We start from the raw sequence: 19,431 nt of genomic DNA, 5'->3' as shown, positions 1-19,431 counted from the left end.
CCCCTCTCCCCCTCTCACCGCCCTGTCCCACTCTCACTGCCTCTCTCCCTCACTCACTCCACCTCTTCCTCGCTCACATCTCCTCTCTATCCCACTCGCCTCCTCTCCCTCCCGCTCACCTCCTCTCCCTCCCATTCCTGTCTCTCTCCCACTGACTTCCTTGTCCTTGCTCCTGCTCACATTCTCTCTCCTGCTCACTACCTGTCTCTCTCTCTCTCTCTCGCTCAGCTCCTCCCTGGCATTGAACTCCTCCCTGCCGCTCACCTCCAATCTCTCACTCGCCTCCAATCTCTTGCTCGCCTTGCCTCCTCCCTCCAACTTGCCTCCTCCCTCCCGCTCACCTCCTCCCTCTCCCTTGCCACTTCTCTCTCACTCGGCTCCTCTCTCTCACTCGCTTCCTGTCACCTGCTCACCACCTCTCTCTCACCTCCTCTCTCTCACTCATTTCCTCTCTCTCACTACCTGTCTCTCTCTCTCTTGCTCACCTTCTCCCTGCCATTCACCTCCTCCCTGTCACTCATCTCCTCCCTATCACTCACTTCCACTCTCTCACTCGCCTCCAATCTCTCACTCGCCTCCTCCCTCCCGCTCGCCTCTTCTGTGTCACTCACCTCTTCTCTCACTCGCCTCCTTTCTCTCACTCACCTCCTCTCACCTGCTCACCACCTCCTCTCTCTCACTCACTTCCTCTCTCTCACTCGCTGCCTCTCTCCCACTCACAAGCACTCCTGCTCACTAATACTTCTGCTCACCTACCCTCCCATTTACTGCCCCTCCCAGCCACTGCTTTCCCTCCAACTCTTCCACTTGCAGCTCTTCTCACTCCTTTGTTTGCTTCCTGCCTCTTACTGCCCCTCTCCCAAGCCCTTGTTCACAGCAAGGGTTCAGGAGAGGGAATTGGCAAATGAGTGAACGATTTGGGGAGGGAATTCCTTCCTGCAACACAAAGACAGGGCAGTTCAAGAAGGCAGAACACCACTACCATGACAATCTTTTTTCCTGGAAGCAGTACAGTAAAGAAAATTGTACTTTCTTCAAAATGACTGCATGAGAGGAGGCGAGTGAGAGAAAGGAGGTGAGTGAGAGAGGAGGTGAGTGAGACAGAAGAATGATTGAAAAGGACTCTTAAGAGTTTGCATCAATTGTAAAGGGATAGATTATAATGTTCTTGGAATATAAGAAATACTTGTCCATATGACCTAGTGACCTATAACTTGGAAATGGTACTAACAGGAAGGAAGTTAATATACAAAAACAATGTGGCTGGTAGAAACAAAGGAGAGCTGGAGGCAGAAGGTAAACAGCACACAGATGCAAGTGCTCTTGAAGGCACTATCTGAGCAGGATAAAAAGGTCTAAAACCTGGAAGGCTGTGTGAATTGCTCAGAGATGCTAAAGAGCTTGGTTTTTCTTTACCAGAAATGGCCAAACCGGGGTGTTTTTGGTTGGTTGAAAAGGAATTCTTGACAGCTACACCATCAGGACTGTCATGACTCAAGGGAGAGAGGCTGTAGACATATGCCTTGCTGATGATAATCATACCCATGATTTTCACCATGGGGGTGAAAGCAATTGTTGGATAGGACTCCTTACCTAGCCTGTGTGAATAAAGGGGAACTGTGTAGCTATGTAATGCCACACATACTGAAGGAAATGCTTGTGGATGTGTAAGACCTATTTTGTTGTACTGACCACTTAAAAGTGAAACTTATCTTTTTATTAAATTATCAGTTGCCTGTTAATTCATGTTCAACTTACATTGGTTCAGATTAGTTTTAAAATAAAAGTTGCCAAAAGTGAAATTGTTGGTAATTTCTTCATTTGGGGGTCGTTTAGCAAATGTGGTTATTTTGGTTTACGGTTCCCCCATGGGGATCGTCACACCACCTTCTCAAGGGCAATTAAGCATAGGCAATAAATGTTATCCTTGTTAGAGAGGCCCACATCCCAGGAACAAATAATAGACACAAATTATTCAGACCAGCTGGGTTAAATTGGCAGCAACCAGTATGTTCTTGAGATTACCGTGTCTATAAAAGTAACAAAACAGCTACTGAAATGAAGACAGATGTTCCACATTATGAATGGTTTCCTTATACTTGGGTTGTTGTTTCAGACGTCAGCCTTTCTGTTCAATGTACACTTTCCTTTGGTCACAAAGCTCCCTCTGCTGAACAGACTCAGAAGCAGAAGCCATTTTATTGACATTTAACTTCTTTGGACTTTTGAGACTTGCTCCAACTCAGCTCTGAATATCCTGCCTTGCTCCTATGTCATCTTATTTGTTACTTGCTAATATTCCTGTATGATCCCTGGTATTGAGTTTTGACAGACCACTTGTTTTGCTTAATTCATTCATGGGATGTGGGCATCACTGGGAAGGCCAACATTAATTCACGACCCCTAAGGGGCATTGGTAGGCCATTTCAGAGGGCAGTTAAGAATCAAACGCCTTGCTGTGGATCTGGAGTCACATACAGACCTTTCATTAATTGGACAAGATGGGTTTTTAATGACAATCTAGTAGCTTAATGTCCTTTACTAGCACTGCCTTTTTAAACTCCAACTTCATTTATTAACTGAGTTTAAATTCCCCAGATACTATGGTGGGATTTGTACTCCAGCCTCTGAATCATTAGTCAAACCCTCTGGGTTACCAGGCCATTAGCATTCCCACTATACTACAGCTCACCGTTTGCCCAGGAAGTATTGCAAAACAATGGTAGTGAATGTATTTTCATGAGGAGGTTTTTATGAAGCTCAGCTTCTGACTAATCAAATATTTTTAGCTCCCATGTATTAAAAGCATAGGGGCCTGGTTAGCTTAGAATGCTGAATAACGCCAACAGTGCAGGCTCAATTCTCGTTCAGCCTCAGGTAGTCTTGGAAGATGCCTCCTCAGCCTATCCGTGGGAGTAAAAGGCAATGGCAAATCACCACTGACAAAAAAAGTGCCAAGGAAAAGGCCTGTGATGAAAAATCAACAGATAGGAACCTGTCATCAGGCAGAGCACTCATGGAATGGAATATCAAAAGCATTTTGCAACATTTAAGAAAAAAAAAATTCAGCGAACATGTGGAAAAAGGGTTACGCTGGTGAAATATAAACAGAAGGTGCTGGATATAAACAGCAGTTCTGGCAGCATCTGTGGACAGAGAAACCAAGTTAACATTTCAGGTCGAGGACCTTTTAACTAACCCTCTTTCCATCCCTCCAGATGTTGCCAAGACTGCTGAGTATTTCCACCGTTTTCTACACTTTTTTTTCCCTTCAGATTTCCAGCATCTGTGATATTTTGCTTTTGTGCTGCTAGAAATCTTCCTTTTACACTGTCACTGTGCTGGTCGAGGGGGAAGACAGGGTCTGACATGTTTTTCCTGTTCTAACCTGTGTTAGAGTTTGGTATTGCTGCTCCCATTCTTTCTGCGCTTGCTCCAGCCGTTGCAACCAAGAAGTCTGAATCTCTGTCATCTGGAGCTCATTCTCAGCCAGTGACCGTCGTAGCTCCTCTATTGAGAAAACAACAGCATGATTTTGCAATGGACCTTCTAAATGTGGGGTGGAAGAATGAGGTGCTTGCAAAGGAGCCAGGATGTCAGGGTTTGGTGGAAGGGGAGATTCTTAAGAAGACTGGTCATTACCATTCACTGTGTTAAAATGTTCTTCCTCACATCCTGACCTGCTGTTGCATCTCCTGCCCAAAATCTTAAATCTATGTCCCCCTAGTACTTTTACAACCTGCTAAAAGGGAGAGTTTTTCATTGCTTACCTTATCTATATGTGCCATAATCTAGTGCACCTCTGTTAAATCTCCCTCCCATCTCTTCTGCTCCAAAGAGAGCAACCCCGCTCTAACCTTGTAGGTAAAATCTCTCATCCCTGGAACGGTCCTGGGAAATCTCCTCTGCACCCTCTGAAACACCGTCACATCCTCCCTAAAGAGTAGTGACCAGAACTGGACACAATACTCTAGTTGCGGCTATAACGAGAGCTTCCTAAAGATTCAGTGTAACTTCCCCGCTTTTGTACTCAAAAGCTCTAGTTATGAAGTTTCGCTAATTACTTTGTCAATATGTCCTGTGACCTTCAAAGATCTATGCTCTTATAATTCAGGTCACACTCGTAATTTGGTGCCAAATTCTCCGAAAATGGTCTTGCTTTGAGATCGAGGTAACATGCCAGGAAAATAAACAGCAAACCCAGCCTGATAGCTGCTTTTAGCTCATGGACTTAGGCATTCGTAAGATCTCATTCAATTTTCAACAGCACTTGAGCAACACAGCAGACTGCAACTTAAATGAAGTTTTAGAAAATAAAACATTTACATTCTGCTAAACCAGTCACAAATACATACTTGTTTCTTCTTCTGCCATTTGTCCAGAGTTTCTAAGCTTGGTGATCATTGATCGCAGTTTGGTATTCTCTGCCCTCAGCTCCAATAAGGGTCGTTCTGTTGGATTTTCATTTACTACCGCCTTGTTCTGGATATTCTTAGTCCTTTAGCCATGAAGGTGGATAAGGGGATGAACAGGATGGTAATTACAACATTTCCTTAAAGTTATTTTTACCAATTCCGATTGCACAGATTAAAGTAGCAAACAAACGCCTGGAATCACTGCTGTTTCCCCACTATTCCCCCAGCTCCAGTGAATCGGGCTGGAGGGGAAAGGGTAGAGAGGAGGAAGGAAGTTACGTGGGAAAAGGAAGAACACTTAGCCTGAGATACATGCTGCGAAAAGTCTTATGAAATAAAATCAAGGGCAGGATCTTCCAGTTGACCTGTAGGGGCAGGCCTGACACGCCGACGTGTAAGATGACGCCCGGTGACATCGGGTGTGTATCCTGACATCATCGCGCAGTCCCGCAAAATTTCGTTCGGTGGGCGCGCACCCGAGTCGGCTGCACACCCGCCAATACATAAACGGCCTATTAAGGCCATTAAGAAATTAATTGAAGCACTTGTTAACACTGCTGTCCAACCTTATGGTTGGCAGGCAGCTGAAAAGGCCAAGCGGCCTTTGCGTTTTTAGGAAACCTCATCCACGATTGGGATGAGGTTTCCCAAAGTTTTTATTCAATAAATAAATATTTTATTCATAAATATAAAAACACGTCCCATCTCATGTGACTGAGATGGGACATGTTTAACTAAATTTATAAACCTTTTATTTAATAAGTTCAGAAGCCCTTCAATCTCCCCGAGGCAGCTTTGTGCCGCAGGGAGATTTCTGTGCTCTTTCGTGTGCATGTGCAAAAGAGCACTGGCCCCAACTTTCCATCCTCCCCCTGCCCACAGAGGTAGCGCTGAGTGATTCCACTCGCATCTTACGCTGGAGGGGGGGCCTTAATTGGCTCGCCCATGTAAAATGGCAGCGCGGAGCTGATCACGGGCGCCGATCGACTCTGTGGCTGCTCCCGCCAAGCCCGCCCGCTGCCTGAAAAATTCAGGCCTGAGTGATAGTTAACTACTTGGATTTATACTACTTGCATTTATACACAAACCACTAGCTTGTGTACATGTCAGCTGTGGCTCAGTGGGTAGCATGCTTGCCTCAAAAGTTCCACTCCAGGAAAATTGCTTGTGCTATCTTGACTGATGCTGGGGTGCTGTACTGTTGGGATGGGGGTGATGTCTTTCTAATGTTCAAACTGAGGTCATGTCTGCCCTCTCAAGCGATTGAAAAAAGTCCTGCAATACCTCTTGGAAGTCGAGTAGCCAAGTTCTCCCACCCGTTCTGGCCAATGCTTACAATTTGGCTAATGTCAGGAGACTTGGTTGTCATTTCATTGCTGCTTGTTCTGTAGAAATTGGCTGCTACACTTTCTACGTTACTACAGCAACTCCAGTTGAACAGTGCTTCAGCATTTGCAATGTGTTTCGGGACATCTTAAGGTCAGTAAATGTGAATGCAAGTGAAATTCCTCTTCTATACTCCCAATAAAATTCACATTATTTTTACCTTTCAGCGTAACGTAATGTTGAAAGTGTTTCCTCATAGCAGCTGTCAGCTGGACTGACTGTTGCAATCTGTAAAACAATTCTCAATTCAGGTAGAAAGCTATGTTTTAGAAATTGCACTGAAATCAAGGGATGGCAGGACTGAGAATGATTCACTGGTTACACATTAGCCCTTCCCATGTCTCCTGTTCTGGAATGGATTACTTTTTTACTCGTTCACGACATGGGCGTCACAGGCAAGGCCAGAATTTGTTGCCCATTCCTAGCTGCCCTTGAGAAGGTGGTGGTGAGCTGCCTTCTTGAACCGCTGCAGTCCATGTGGTGTAGGTACACCCACAGTGCTGTTAGGGAGGGAGTTCCAGGATATTGACTCAGCGACAGTGAAGGAACGGCAATATCTTTCCAAGTCAGGATGGTGAGTGACTTGGAGGGGAAATTGCAGGTGGTGGTGTTCCCATGTGTCTGCTGCCCTTGTCCTTCTAGATGCTAGCTGACGTGGGTTTGGAAGGTGCTGTTGAAGGAATCTTGGTGAGTTGCTGCAGTGCATCTTGTAAATGGTACACTCTGCTGCCACTGAGCGCTGGGGTGGAGGGACTGAATGTTTAAGGTTGTGGATGGGGTGCCAATTAAGCAGGCTGCTTTGCCCTGGACGATGTTGAGTTCCTTGACTGTTGTTGGAGCTGCACTCATCCAGGCAAGTGGAGAATGTTCCATCGCATTTCTGACTTGTGCCTTGTAGATGGTAGACAGGCTTAGCAGAGTTAAGAGGTGAGTTACTCACTGCAGGATTCCCAGCCTCTGGACTGCTCTTGTAGCCACAGTATTTATATGGCTGGTCCAGTTCAGTTTCTGGTCAATGGTAACCCTCAGGATGTTGATAGTGGGAGATTCAGCAATGGAAATGCTATTGAATGGCAAGGGGCGATGGTTGGATTCTCTCTTGCTGGAGATGGTCATTGCCTGGCACTTGTGTGGCGTGAATATTACTTGCTGCTTGTCAGCCCAAGCCTGGATATTGGCCAGGCCTTGCTGCATTTGGACATGGACTGCTCCAGTATCTGAGGAGTTGCGAATGTAATTGAACACTGTTCAATCATCAGCGAACATCCCCACTTCTGTGAGCAGATCCGGCATAATCATCTGTGCCCTCTTTCTGATTAAAGTGGCACTAAGTGTGGATGAAAATAAGTTAGAAATATACCTTTAAAAAAAACAAACAACCAGATGGACAGAATTAATGCTGAATTATGATGCAGGTTTCCTAATGCACTGAGAGAGCAGTCATTTTGTTTGCTGATTGATAAACCGAACAAAAGTCAATCCATTTCAAATGTCATTCATTGCCTGAAGCATTTGGCTTTAGTGCTCTGATGTGATACAATGCTGCACAAATGTAACTATCATTATAGTAAAATGGAATTAAGGAAGTACAGAACATTAACAGCAGATAAATAGTTATAATTGATGAAAGGAGCTATTTACTTACCCAATGTAAATGGCTGAAGTAATTTGCCTGACAGTGTAGTGGAGGCAAAAGTATTTAGTACACAATTTGAAAATATAATGGGAGATATTGGGTTTTAAAATGGAGAGCCAAAGTTTTTTTTTTGTAAGTCTGGCAGCATCTGTGGAGAGAGACACAGAGTTAACATTCTGAGTCCGTATGCCTCTTAAAACACAAGTCACACGGACTCGAAACGTTAACTCTGTTTCTCTCTCCACAGATGCTGCCAGAGCGGCTGAGATTTTCCTGCATTTTCAGTTCTTATTTCAGATTTCCAGCATCCACAGTATTTTGCTTTTTTTTGTGTTCTCTACTGAGTTCGTATATTGTGCCTCCTCATCTGCCTCCTTATGTAGTATGAAGAATGTACTATTTTTGATTTTTTTTCTCTGTTAATTAGTGATCCATAGTGTTCCCTTCCCATCTTGAATTTTATGGATAACTGGGAATGAAGACAAGGTCTAAGATCCATATTGAAGGAATGTCGAGCATGTGATTAGAGACACCGTGGAACACTCTGAGAGATGTAATGGCAGCACCATCAGCTTCATCTCATGTGGGAGTAATTTTAGGATAATACTTAATGTAATTGAGGTACAATTGGTACACGGAATAATGATTGACTTGAAAAGCTAGTCATGTCCTTGACATTTCTGGCTTTTTATAAACTTCAGCGGTGAATGCTGATGATATCATTGGTGGACATAACTTGGTCCTCACAGTGCAAAATAACTTAATCAATATATAGAGTTAAAATGGCACAGTCATTAAAATATTCTTGGTTAACGAATGCGTAGGGTTATCTTACCGTGTTACCGGTAATTGCAGTACATTACAGCACAAATTAAAGACACAATTTCACACAAGTTTTTGATTACTGAATGTGCAGTCAGTCAGACACCGGGGGCTGAAGTTTTGTTCCAGAGTTCCAATCCCAACACCGTGTCCAGGTTCATGAATCCAGAACTGCTGGTGGCAGGACCCTCGAAGCGCTTTGGGAGGAGGCGGCCAATTAAGCGGCCACCTTGGGAGGGAGCCCCATCCAATTAATGAGGGCAGGTAGACCCCTGAGGTTGGAAGATCTGCCACTGGGAGGTTGCCACCTCACTGCTCCCCCCCAACCCCTCCCAACACCCATCTCTCCCCCAGTTTCGGCCTCAGCTGCAACACAGGCTAGCAGCAGGAAATTGTCGGCCCTCCACGCCTCCATGCTCACCTCTGCAGCCCTTTGAAAATCCAGCCCAGGGTATTGGCAGGCCTAACGCAAAATGTGAGGTAGGAGCCAGTGAGGCTGGGCCTGGAAACTAAGGAAGAGAAAAGAACAAAAGACCTGCTTGCTCAAGAGGTCAGAGCAGATTGTACCTTTTGCTCACTAAGCATTTACCATCATAGTCTTACTGTTTCCTCCCAGAGCTGATTGCAGTAGTTTGGTAAGCGTGGAGTTCCTATATGGCACATGTAGCACCTTCTTCCCCATGGCTATTTCTGCTAAGGCACTAGGAAGAAATACAGAATAAATGGAAACCTCGGTTAGTTCGATAAAATGGGTTGAAAAATTGAGGCTGACTATTGGTGGGGTGGGGGTTGGGGTGGGGGGTTGGTGGTCGAGGGAGGTCGACTTACATACCAACTATATGCAAAAACATGATTTTTGGGGCCAGAAAAAAATTGAGTCGCCTCATAAATCAGATCGATGTATATCTACAGTGAATACGGTGGGAGGAGGCTTGTGTGCAGCATAAACACCAGCATAGACCAGTCTGAATGGCCTGTTTCCATGCTGCAAATTCCATGTGTGCCTGACTGCAGAGGATATTTGCCTAAAACACATCAATGAATCAATAGACCATGAAGACCATCAGATGCTACTTTGTGAAACTCATTAACCTATCTTGCAACTTTTACTCCCCGCATTTCCTAATCCGATGGCTAAAACCCAAAATGTTATCTGAACTGTTTCTTCATTTACTCACCTGCTGAGCATTTCCAGGGCCTTCTTTACTTGTTTCTTAGATAGGGATTCTCCAGCCTAGCTGCCAGTGTGGGTTGCACCAGACACATCAACCCACCGCCCTCCTTCAGCTGCTAGATTTATCCTGTTGTTGTACTGGAGTCCTAACCCATTTACTTAGAGCCATCTAGTTCCGGTAACAAAGTACTGGTCTTATTTTATCACTGAACTGCCAGTATTGAGAGAGATTTGGTAGCCAGTTTATACAGCTGGAGTCACAAGTGACAATGACTTTCATCTGTTAACTGTGGAGGAGACACTAATTATTTCAACATTTCTTACATAGCATGTTGAAGAAAAAGAATGTACCTGTATAAACATTTAACTCAACAGAGCTTTCTAGGTAGTTTCAGGAGGAAATGGTGAGTGACCCTTCTCCCGATAGCCATGTTGGTAATCAGTCCAGCATTAACGAAGCTGTGAAAAAGTCATGTTGGACTCAAAACATTAAACTCTGTTTCTCTCTCCACAGATGCTGCCAGACCTGCTGAGGTTTTGTAGCATTTTCTATTTTTATAAAGAGGCTACTTGGTTCACATGATCTCCTGGACTGGTTTTGATCACCTGAGGGAGTCGGAGAATTTTCCAGAGTTATGGCTATTGGGCTAAAGGGGAGGAGGTGGGATAGGATGAATTAAAGGACGTGTCAAGTCATGATGCCCCAACCATCATGAGTGAGGGGTAGGCTTGATAGACCAATTGGCCTCTTTCTGCCCAACATTTTCATGATGTACATATTGCTAACCATAAACATTGACATATTTGTGTAGTGTTCAATGGCTTGATTGGTCTGTGTTTGAGAGGTGCAATGGTTGTGTTTGATCGCATTAGTCTGTTCACTAATCCATGTTCACCATGCTTGAATACTTAAGCCTGTGTGTAAAGCTAGAGAGCTTAAGCAACTGATACCATACAAATGGTTCTGGAAACACAAAGGGTTCTGGCTGAAACCATAAGTGTTGAATCCCTGCGATTGTAGTGATATTTTAAGCACTGTAAATAAACCAGTTGTAGATTTAGAACTGCATTATCCTCTGAGATGAATCAGATATGTAAGATTATGTGGCAAATCAGTGCGTACAAAACAATTCACATTGCGGTTAGTCGGGAAGATAGGAGCACTTTAAGAAGACAACCACCAACTGGGCAGAACAATTTGCATGAAGAGCTGAGAGAACAAGCCTGACAGTCATGTTGGTAAAGGCACTATCTGGTTGTGGTATTGAATCATATAGATCATGTCTGTTTCTTGGGTTGGCTGATCTGTGCTCGGCAGCAATCAGCCTCCATAATATCCCTTGTGCCACTTGGAAAGGAAGTCAGGATTCCTCTTCAGCACACACTGAGCCCACAGGAAAGAGTGATGGCCAGGTTAGGGTATTATTTAGTGCCTGGGGACAAATCCCTAAAAGTATCAGTGCCTTCAGAAGAGGTGGGAAAAAGCCACAAACAAAATAAAATTGATTCCTAAGGATTATTTCAATTACTTTTCGCCATAATCGTGTCAGCAACTGACCTCAGTACCTCGGGAAACTAAGCAACCAGAGCTTCTACTCTTGATTGCTTGTTGAACATACAAAATTGACAGGTACACAAAGGTCAGCAGGTCCATCAAGCCTCTTCATCATAATTTAAACATTTCCTCCCTCCCTCCCCTATCCAGTGACTCCTGCTGCGTAGAGCACGTGCAAGCAAGCATCCTAAGGAGGATTGAACTAAACTGCGAAGCCTCCAAAGGTCAAACAACCTGCCAGCACTTGCATGAAGAGAGCCCAAAGTATCAGAGGACTTCAGTGGCCAGTGGAACTGTACCAAAAATGTACTAAAAATATCAGGGCCTGCACCAAATATGAACTAAACTGATTCAGTTCTTATAAACATTGTTTTATCTTCATTTGTAATTAATCTTCATGGGTGTATGTGTTCATAACTTTATCTTTTCTTAGGTAACTTACAGGGCAATAGAATAAAATAAACTAACCTTTCTTTAAGTAAATGCTTCACTGCTGGGTTATTTTAAATTAAATTTCTAACTCCCTGGGTAAGAAACTGCACACACACACGTACAGATACATTGTTCACAGGTGACTTTGGGGAAACACCTTTTACAGTGTCCGTGAACGGGAGACAAGTTCAACAGAGCTGCCAGGAGATGGATATGAATTCACCGTGACATTCCCAGAAGGTACACTTTCTTTGTAAATATTTTTCAAAGATGGAGAGAAAATTAATCTGGAGATTTAAACTCACGTAACCTCGACTTATCTCCATGCAGTCTAAGTTTGCTTCCTCTGTGGTCCCACCTGATGACATTGCCCAGCGTAGTTAAGCTGAGGTTGATGGCGGTTCCCTCTCTCAGCCGGTCCCCCTCGGAACCAGAGGTCTTCTGCCTCTCGCTGCCAGCCAAATCCACCAAATTTATGTCAGACTGTTTTGTTAAGTGGTCTTTTAAAAATACCTGTGTGAAAGCACATCAAGCAGAATATGTGATTTGTGTTCTACAATCAGCAAGCCAACTAAACGTTGGCACCATTGACCATTTCTTCTTAAAAAGGGATGTGGTTCTTCTCCATAAATTGAGCTTCAGTAAATGTACAATGATGTACTCGGCAATGAACTCCTCTTCCTTACGCTCATATTTTAAAACATCCCTCAAGTGACTGAAATGCTTGTCATTTGGACTATAGCAGCAAGAGAATCTATTGAATTGGTCAACATTATAAACATAGTGTACTATTGGGTAAAAAACATCCCTACCTAGATGACCATGTCCAATTTTTGTCTATCAGTGGTTTTCAACAGACCCAACTATTCCGATATCTCCAGACTGGCCTCCCTCCTTCCACCCCCTGTAAAACTGAACTCATCCAGAACTCTGCTTCTCGTATCCTAACTTGCACCAAGACCCATTCACCTATCACGCCTGGGCTCGCTAACTTACACTGGCTCCAAATTAACACCTCAATTTAAAAATTGTTATCTTCATTTTCAAATCCCTACAAGGCCCATAAGACCATAAGATATAGGAGCAGAAATTAGGCCATTCGGCCCATCGAGTCTGCTCTGCCATTCAATCATGGCTGATAAATTTCCCAACCCCATTCTCCCGCCTTCTCCCCGTAACCTTTGATTCCCTTATAATCAAGAACCTATCTATCTCCGTCTTAAATACACTCAATGACCTGGCCTCCACAGCCTTCTGTGGCAATGAATTCCATACATTCACCACTTTCTGGCTAAAGAAGTTTCTCCTCATCTCTGTTCTAAAAGGTCTTCCCTTTACTCTGAGGCTGTGCCCTCAGGTCCTAGTCTCTCCTACTAATGGAAACATCTTCCCCACGTCCACTCAATCCAGGCCTTTCAGTATTCTGTAAGTTTCAATCAGATACCCCTCATCCTTCTAAACTCCATCGAGTATAGACCCAGAGTCCTCAAACGTTCCTCATATGTTAAGCCTTTCATTCCTGGGATCGTTCTTGTGAACCTCCTCTGGACCCTCTCCAGGGCCAGAACATCCTTCCTGAGATACGGGGCCCAAATTTGCTCACAATATTCTAAATGTGGTCTGACCAGAGCCTTATAAAGCCTCAGTAGCACATGCCTGCTTTTATATTCTAGTCCTCTCGAAATAAATGCCAACATTGCATTTGCCTTCCTAACTACCGACTCAACCTGCAAGTTAACCTTAAGAGAATCCTGGACTAGGACTCCCAAGTCCCCTTGCACTCCAGATTTCTGAATTCTCTCCCCATTTAGAAAATAGTCTATGCCTCTATTCTTCCTACCAAAGTGCATGACCTCACACTTCCCCACGTTGTATTCCATCTGCCACTTCTTTGCCCATTCTCCTAACCTAAGCAAATCCTTCTGCCGCCTCCATGCCTCCTCAATACTACCTGTCCCTCCACCTAACTTTGTATCATCTGCAAACGTAGCCAGGATGCCCTCAGTTCCTTCATCTAGGCCGCCATCCTGAGAAGGACCCCCTTATCCCCACTCTCTGCCTCCTGCCAGACAGCCAATCTTCTATCCATGCTAGTACCTTGCCTCTAACACCATGGGCTCTTATCTTATTGAGCAGCCTCCTTTGCGACACCTTGTCAAAGGCCTTCTGGAAGTCCAAGTAGATAACATCCATTGACTCTCCTTTGTCTAACCTACTCGTTACCTCCTCAAAGAATTCTAACAGATTTGTCAGGCATGACCTCCCCTTGATGAAACCATGCTGACTTTGCCCTACTTTACCATGCACTTCAAAGTATTCTGAAATCTCATCTTTAATAATGGACTCTAAAATTTTACCAACGACCGAGGTCAGGCTAATCAGCCTGTAATTTCCCGTCTTTTGCCTCACTCCCTTCTTAAACAGAGGGGTTACATTAGTGATTTCTAGTCCTCTGGGACCCTCCCTGACTCTAGTGATTCCTGAAAGATCATCACTAATGCCTCCACTATCTCTTCAGCTATCTCCTTCAGAACTCTGGCGTGTAATCCATCTGGTCCAGGTGATTTATCCACCTTCAGACCTTTCAGTTTTCCTAGCACCTTCTCCTTGGTAATGGCCACCATACTCACCTCTGCCCCCCAACTCTCTTGAATTTTGGGGATGTTACTCGTGTCTTCCACCGTGAAGACTGATGCAAAGTACCTATTTAGTTCCTCCGCCATTTCTTTGTGCCCCACTACAACTTCTCCAGCGTCATTTTCCAGTGGCCCAATATCCACTTTTGCCTCTCTCTTACCCTTTATATATCTAAAAAAACTCTTGCAATCTTCTTTTATATTACTGGCTAGTTTACCCTCATATTTAATCTTCTCCCTCCTTATTTCTTCCACCCCTCCCTATATCTGTAACCTCCTCTGATCCTCTGCAGTCTCTGCACTCCTCCAATTTTGACTTCATGCATGTCCCTGATTTTAGTTGTGTCAGCGTTGAAGATTGTGCCTTCAGCTGTCTAGACCCTAAGCCTTTCCACCTCTCCCTCCTCCTTTAAAATGTGCTGCTTAAAACTTACTTATTTGACACATATCACTAGTCTGTCTATGTAATCAAAGTCTTCCTTTCCTGGTATCATTCTAGCAAACCTCCTCTGCTGTTACTAGGATCTAAGGCATCTTTTCTAAAGTCTGGTTCCCAGAATATCATAGAATAATACAGCATTGTGCCTGTGTTGGCTCTTTGAAAGAATTAACTAATTAGTCCCACTCCCCTGTCCTTTCTCCAGTCCTGCAATGTTTTCAAGGATCAACTCAATCTGACCAGACACAAAATGAAAAAAGTTCAGTCACTCTTCCCTCACGAGATCCCTTTCTCAGCTACATGGCTGTCTTCGAATTTACCAGCATGCTGCCCCCTTCACAGGCTGTTCTACATTCCCAACACCGAATCAATTCATCAAAAACTTATCCCTATTGTATTATGATTATAAGGACTATATTTTTTAATATGCTCCAACTTTTTCCCTTTATTATTCTGTGAAGGCATTGCTTCTCTCTCACTGGGGTAAGGGCACAGCTCCATCTACACATCTGTTAATTTGCTTGCATGACTCGTTCCACATTTGTGAACATAGAAGTGAGTGCCAACACTCCCGCAGGGGTTCTATCCTAATTTTTATTTATCGTAGTGATTGTAGGTATAATCTTATCTACTGCCTTTAGAGGTCACGCCATTGTACTGACGAATGAACCCCTAGCGCGGGTAATCTTAGGGGTGGAGCTTTCTAGTCATGGACCTGGTTCAAGCACAAACGAGCTCTGTAATTAGATTCTGAAGAAGGATCATACGGACTCGAAATGTTAACTTTGTTTTTCTCTCTCCACAGACGCTGTCAGACCTGCTGAGTTTTTCCAGCATTTTCTGTTTTTGTTTCAGATTTCCAGCATCCGCAGTATTTTGCTTTTATCTGTAATTAAGTTACCTGTTTCAAGTCCATCTAGTTCATTATAATTGGCGATGAAGATAAATATCTCTGATGCTGCACTTCGCCCTTGTGAATGTGAGTACATCAATTCTTAAAGAAAGAAAGAAATGTACACTCACCAGTCATGCCAGCCTTCAGCAGAATCAACCCTCATGTCTCGTCATGGAAGACTGGAGCCAGTACATAGAGCACCTAGATTTTTATTTTGTGGTGAATGAAATAGCAGCGGAGGAGAAGCGGAAAGCAATTCTTTCAAGGGCCTATTGTCGCAAGACAAATAACCTCATCCATAGGCTGATGACCCCAAATGCGCCAAATTTGAAATCTGTTAATGAATTGGTAGACCTCGTGAAGACGCATCTTCAACCAAAGCCATTGGTAATAATGCAGAGATTTAAGTCTAAATCCAGAGTAAGGGCCCTGGGAGAGTTTATCGCAACTTATATAGCAAAGTTGAAGCAGTTGACTGAGCACTGCAACTCCAGAGATACACTCAATGACATGCTGTGGGACCGGTTGGTTTGTGGCACTCACGATGACACAATTTAGCGCTGCTTAGTTGCAGAAGTTAATATTGATTTGAAGCGCGCCATGGAAAAGCTCAAAGATTTACTGTGGGGGATACAGTTTTTGTGCGGGATTTTGAAAATGGACCTAATTGGGTCCCTGGTACAATTGTCTCCAAAACTGGACCTTTGTCATTCCAAGTGGAAGTGGAAAACCGATTGTTCGAAAACATGTGAATCATCTGAGAAATAGAGAAACATTCCAACAACCAGCTATTCCACCTGTAATTGATGTTGAACCTTTAATCCCTGAGGTGACAGATCGACTTTGAATAGGCGTTCCTGATGTCTCTGTTGAATTGCCTAATCCTGAACTTCAGCTGTCTAAGGATGTCCTCAATGCTACAGTTCCTGATCATGTTGATCCAGTGGGAGAATCTCAAGTGGTAGAGCTATGCCACTCTAACAAAAGAAGAAAACCACTTCAGAGACTTAAGCTTTAACCACTTGACCTGTATATATGTATATGTTGTGGATTAAAGCACTCTTTGTAAGTAGGAACTGTAAAATAACTAAAGTGGGAGGAAATGTTGTGATTATAGGTATGACCTTTCCTACCGCCTTTAGGGGTTACGTGATTATACTGACGAATGAGCCCTAAGGTTGGGTAATCTTAGGGGCGGAGCTTTCTAGTTGTGGACCTGGTTCAAGCATGTAGCTTCTGAACGAGCTCTGTAATAAAGTTATTTGTTCCAAGTAAGAAACCTGTCCGATACACCAAGCTCATTACATTTATCAATCAATGTTTTAGTATAACATACTTACATTTGTACTCTATGCCTCTGTTTATGAGATAAGGATACTGGAAGCCTCTTCAAAAGGCTTTAAACTTGTACCATTTTATTTATGTTGCCTCTCTTCGTTCTTCGAACCAAAGTGAATCACATCACATGTCTCTGCTTTAAATTTTATCTGCCACGTGTCTGCCCATTTTACTAGTCAATGTCCTCCTGAGCTCTGTTACTTTCTTCCTCACTGTTTACGAGATTTCTGGGTTTCATGTCATCTGCAGACTTTGAAACTATGCCCTGTATACCTAAGTCTAGGTCATTTATACAATAGGAAACTTTGCTGAATATAACAATGGTTAATGACAAAGAAAATTGTCTGCCCTGGTGTCACCACACATGACCCACTGACCTGTACCTGTTTGAATTGGATGGTGATGATCATGTGTGAACGACTGCTGGTCGTGTTGATATTGGTGGAGGCTGTGATCCTCTTCTTATTTCCTTCCTTCATCAACTGTTCAACCTGATCGTAGCTTTCACAAGGCACGGACTTTCGACCTTCCACATAGAAACCCTTTTGGGGGCTTTCTCGCACTTTTAGACCTCCAGGCTGTTTACTCTTGGATAACAAGTCAATCACCTAGGAAACAGATTTATTTTAGATGCGGTAGTAATATATAGACCGTGAGTCTCTGATTTAACCCTTAGACTGCTGGCAAGAAAGGAAATTCCAGTCCCCCCTGTCACAGGCAGGTTTTATTAAGTTTTCAGCTCATTAATGGTGAGACTGAAATGAACCCTAATCTTACAGTAATAAACCTGCACAATTATCAACTTTACCCAAATTACTGTAAATTGTGCATTTAAGTAGTAATAATAATGCTAAAGTAACTCCTTCTGTAAAAAAAATGTAAACCCATCATTGGCCCTATCAAACCTTCTTTTCCGCTTATTCTCTCAAGTCTCTTTTTCTTACTTAGCTTAGCTTTATTCTTTTACATCATTGTTCACCATTTTTGGTACTTATTTTAACTAAACATCTTTTATTTACCATTCATCTTTGCCCCACCCATCTTCACTCTCATTCTATTTTGAAGTTAAGAACAATATTTGTCTAAAGAGAAGCCTTTCCCTTGGTTACAAACCATTTTAAAGGATGGTGTTTCAACCAGTGGCAAAGCTTAGATTGTGAAGATAAATCTGATCACATCAATGATGTGCCCAGTCTTCACTCTGCTTTGGAGTGAGCACGTCCATGCCCCATCAACATCCTAGGTAATGTCGAACAATTACGGCCTGAATTTTACCTTTGGCTGACGCGCACAACCGTCGGGCCTGGGAGTGATCGGGAATCAGGTCCCCAATCACGATCCACCCCTGACTGCGATTTCACGCTGGCTGTCCGATTAACGGCCGGCCAGCATGAAACACGGACTGAAAGGCCCAGTGCTGCCGAGAGAAGAGACGGGCGATGATGTCACCGCGGGCAGGGGTGAGCGCTGCAGGAAGCTCCCTCGAGGCAGACCGCTGCCTCAAGGAGCTGCAGACCTGAAAATGTCAAACAAAGTAGTAAAAAGCTGCAAAAAAAAAATGTCCATGCATCTGAAAATATAGCTGATAAAAATGCTGTCCACTGATATTTATTTATATTTTACTTCATAACGGAAATTTCATCCCGTCCTTGGAGGAGGTTTGATGAAAAATGCAAAGGCCGCCTGGCCGGTTTGCCCGTCTGCCAACTGTAAGGTTGGAAGGGCTGCAAAGAAATCAGAGACAATTGCTCTATTAATGGGTGCCCTCTTAATTGTCGGCGGGCACGCATCCAACTTCTGGGCGCGCCTGCCGAGCGAAATATCACCCGAGTGCGCAATGATGTCAGGACGCTCGCCCAACGTCTTCTCGCACAATTTTACGCCTGATCGGGTTGGGGGTGCACCCACCTGCGGGATGTAAAATTCTACCCCTATGGCTTGAATTTTTCCTGTGCCAGGCGGGCTCAGCAGGAGCGGGTCAGGAACCCCACCACCGCCCGCGATCGGCTCCGCACTGCCAATTTACGTGGGCGGGCCAATTAAGGCCCACCCATTATAAGACGCGAGCGGTAGATCTAGCTACCTGTGCGGATTGGGGGGGGGTGTGGTTGGGGGGCAGGGGAGGAGGGGCCTGCGTTTTTTTGTGCATGCACGTGAAAGAGCGCAGAAATCTCCCTGAGGCACGGAGCTGCCTCAGGGAGATTGAAGCGCTTTTGAAAAAACTAAATACATGAAATAAAAATTTAATGAAACTTGTCCCCTCATGTGACTGTGTCACATGAGATGGTACATGTTTTTATTTTCCATAAGAAGTTAATATTTTGTTTGTAATAGGTTTAGGAAAACTCATCCCACTCGTGGATGAGGTGCACCTAAAAAACGTAAAGGCCGCTTGGCCTTTTTGCCTGCCTGCCAACCGTAAGGTTGGACGGGTAGCGTAGATTTGAAATGAATTAATTCCTTGGTGGCCTTGATAGGCCTTTTAATTATCAGCAGGCACACAGCTGACTCCAGCGGGTGCCTACCGAATGAACCATGGCGCGTCATTTTATGTGCCAGCGTGTCAGGCCCACCCTCGCATGCCAACTGTAAAATCCTGGCCTATGTGTGGGAACCAGAAACTTCTCTTCATAAACTAACTGGAGAACTTGTTGGCACCTAATATATTATTTTCTGCACTGGAACAGATGAGGTAGCTTGAGC

The 19,431-nt window shown here is 44.0% G+C and overlaps 1 protein-coding gene across 1 annotated transcript in view; it reads right to left on the bottom strand.

The window, feature by feature from the left end:
- kif28 (kinesin family member 28) overlaps positions 1-19,431 on the bottom strand; it is a 67,616-nt gene that overhangs the window by 38,845 nt on the left and 9,340 nt on the right. Inside the window, exons 5-9 of the mRNA XM_041207556.1 lie at positions 17,112-17,336; positions 11,779-11,933; positions 8,849-8,960; positions 5,962-6,029; positions 4,397-4,498 (exon numbers count right to left, since the gene is read on the bottom strand). Of these exons, the coding sequence (XP_041063490.1) occupies positions 4,397-4,498; positions 5,962-6,029; positions 8,849-8,960; positions 11,779-11,933; positions 17,112-17,336 (662 nt within the window). The remainder of the gene's footprint in view (positions 1-4,396; positions 4,499-5,961; positions 6,030-8,848; positions 8,961-11,778; positions 11,934-17,111; positions 17,337-19,431) is intronic.

Source organism: Carcharodon carcharias, chromosome 2 (assembly GCF_017639515.1).
Source record: "Carcharodon carcharias isolate sCarCar2 chromosome 2, sCarCar2.pri, whole genome shotgun sequence".
In the NCBI taxonomy this organism is placed as follows: domain Eukaryota; kingdom Metazoa; phylum Chordata; class Chondrichthyes; order Lamniformes; family Lamnidae; genus Carcharodon; species Carcharodon carcharias.
The sequence above is the reverse complement of the archived record's forward strand: the minus strand, read 5'-3'. Positions and strand labels throughout refer to the sequence as shown.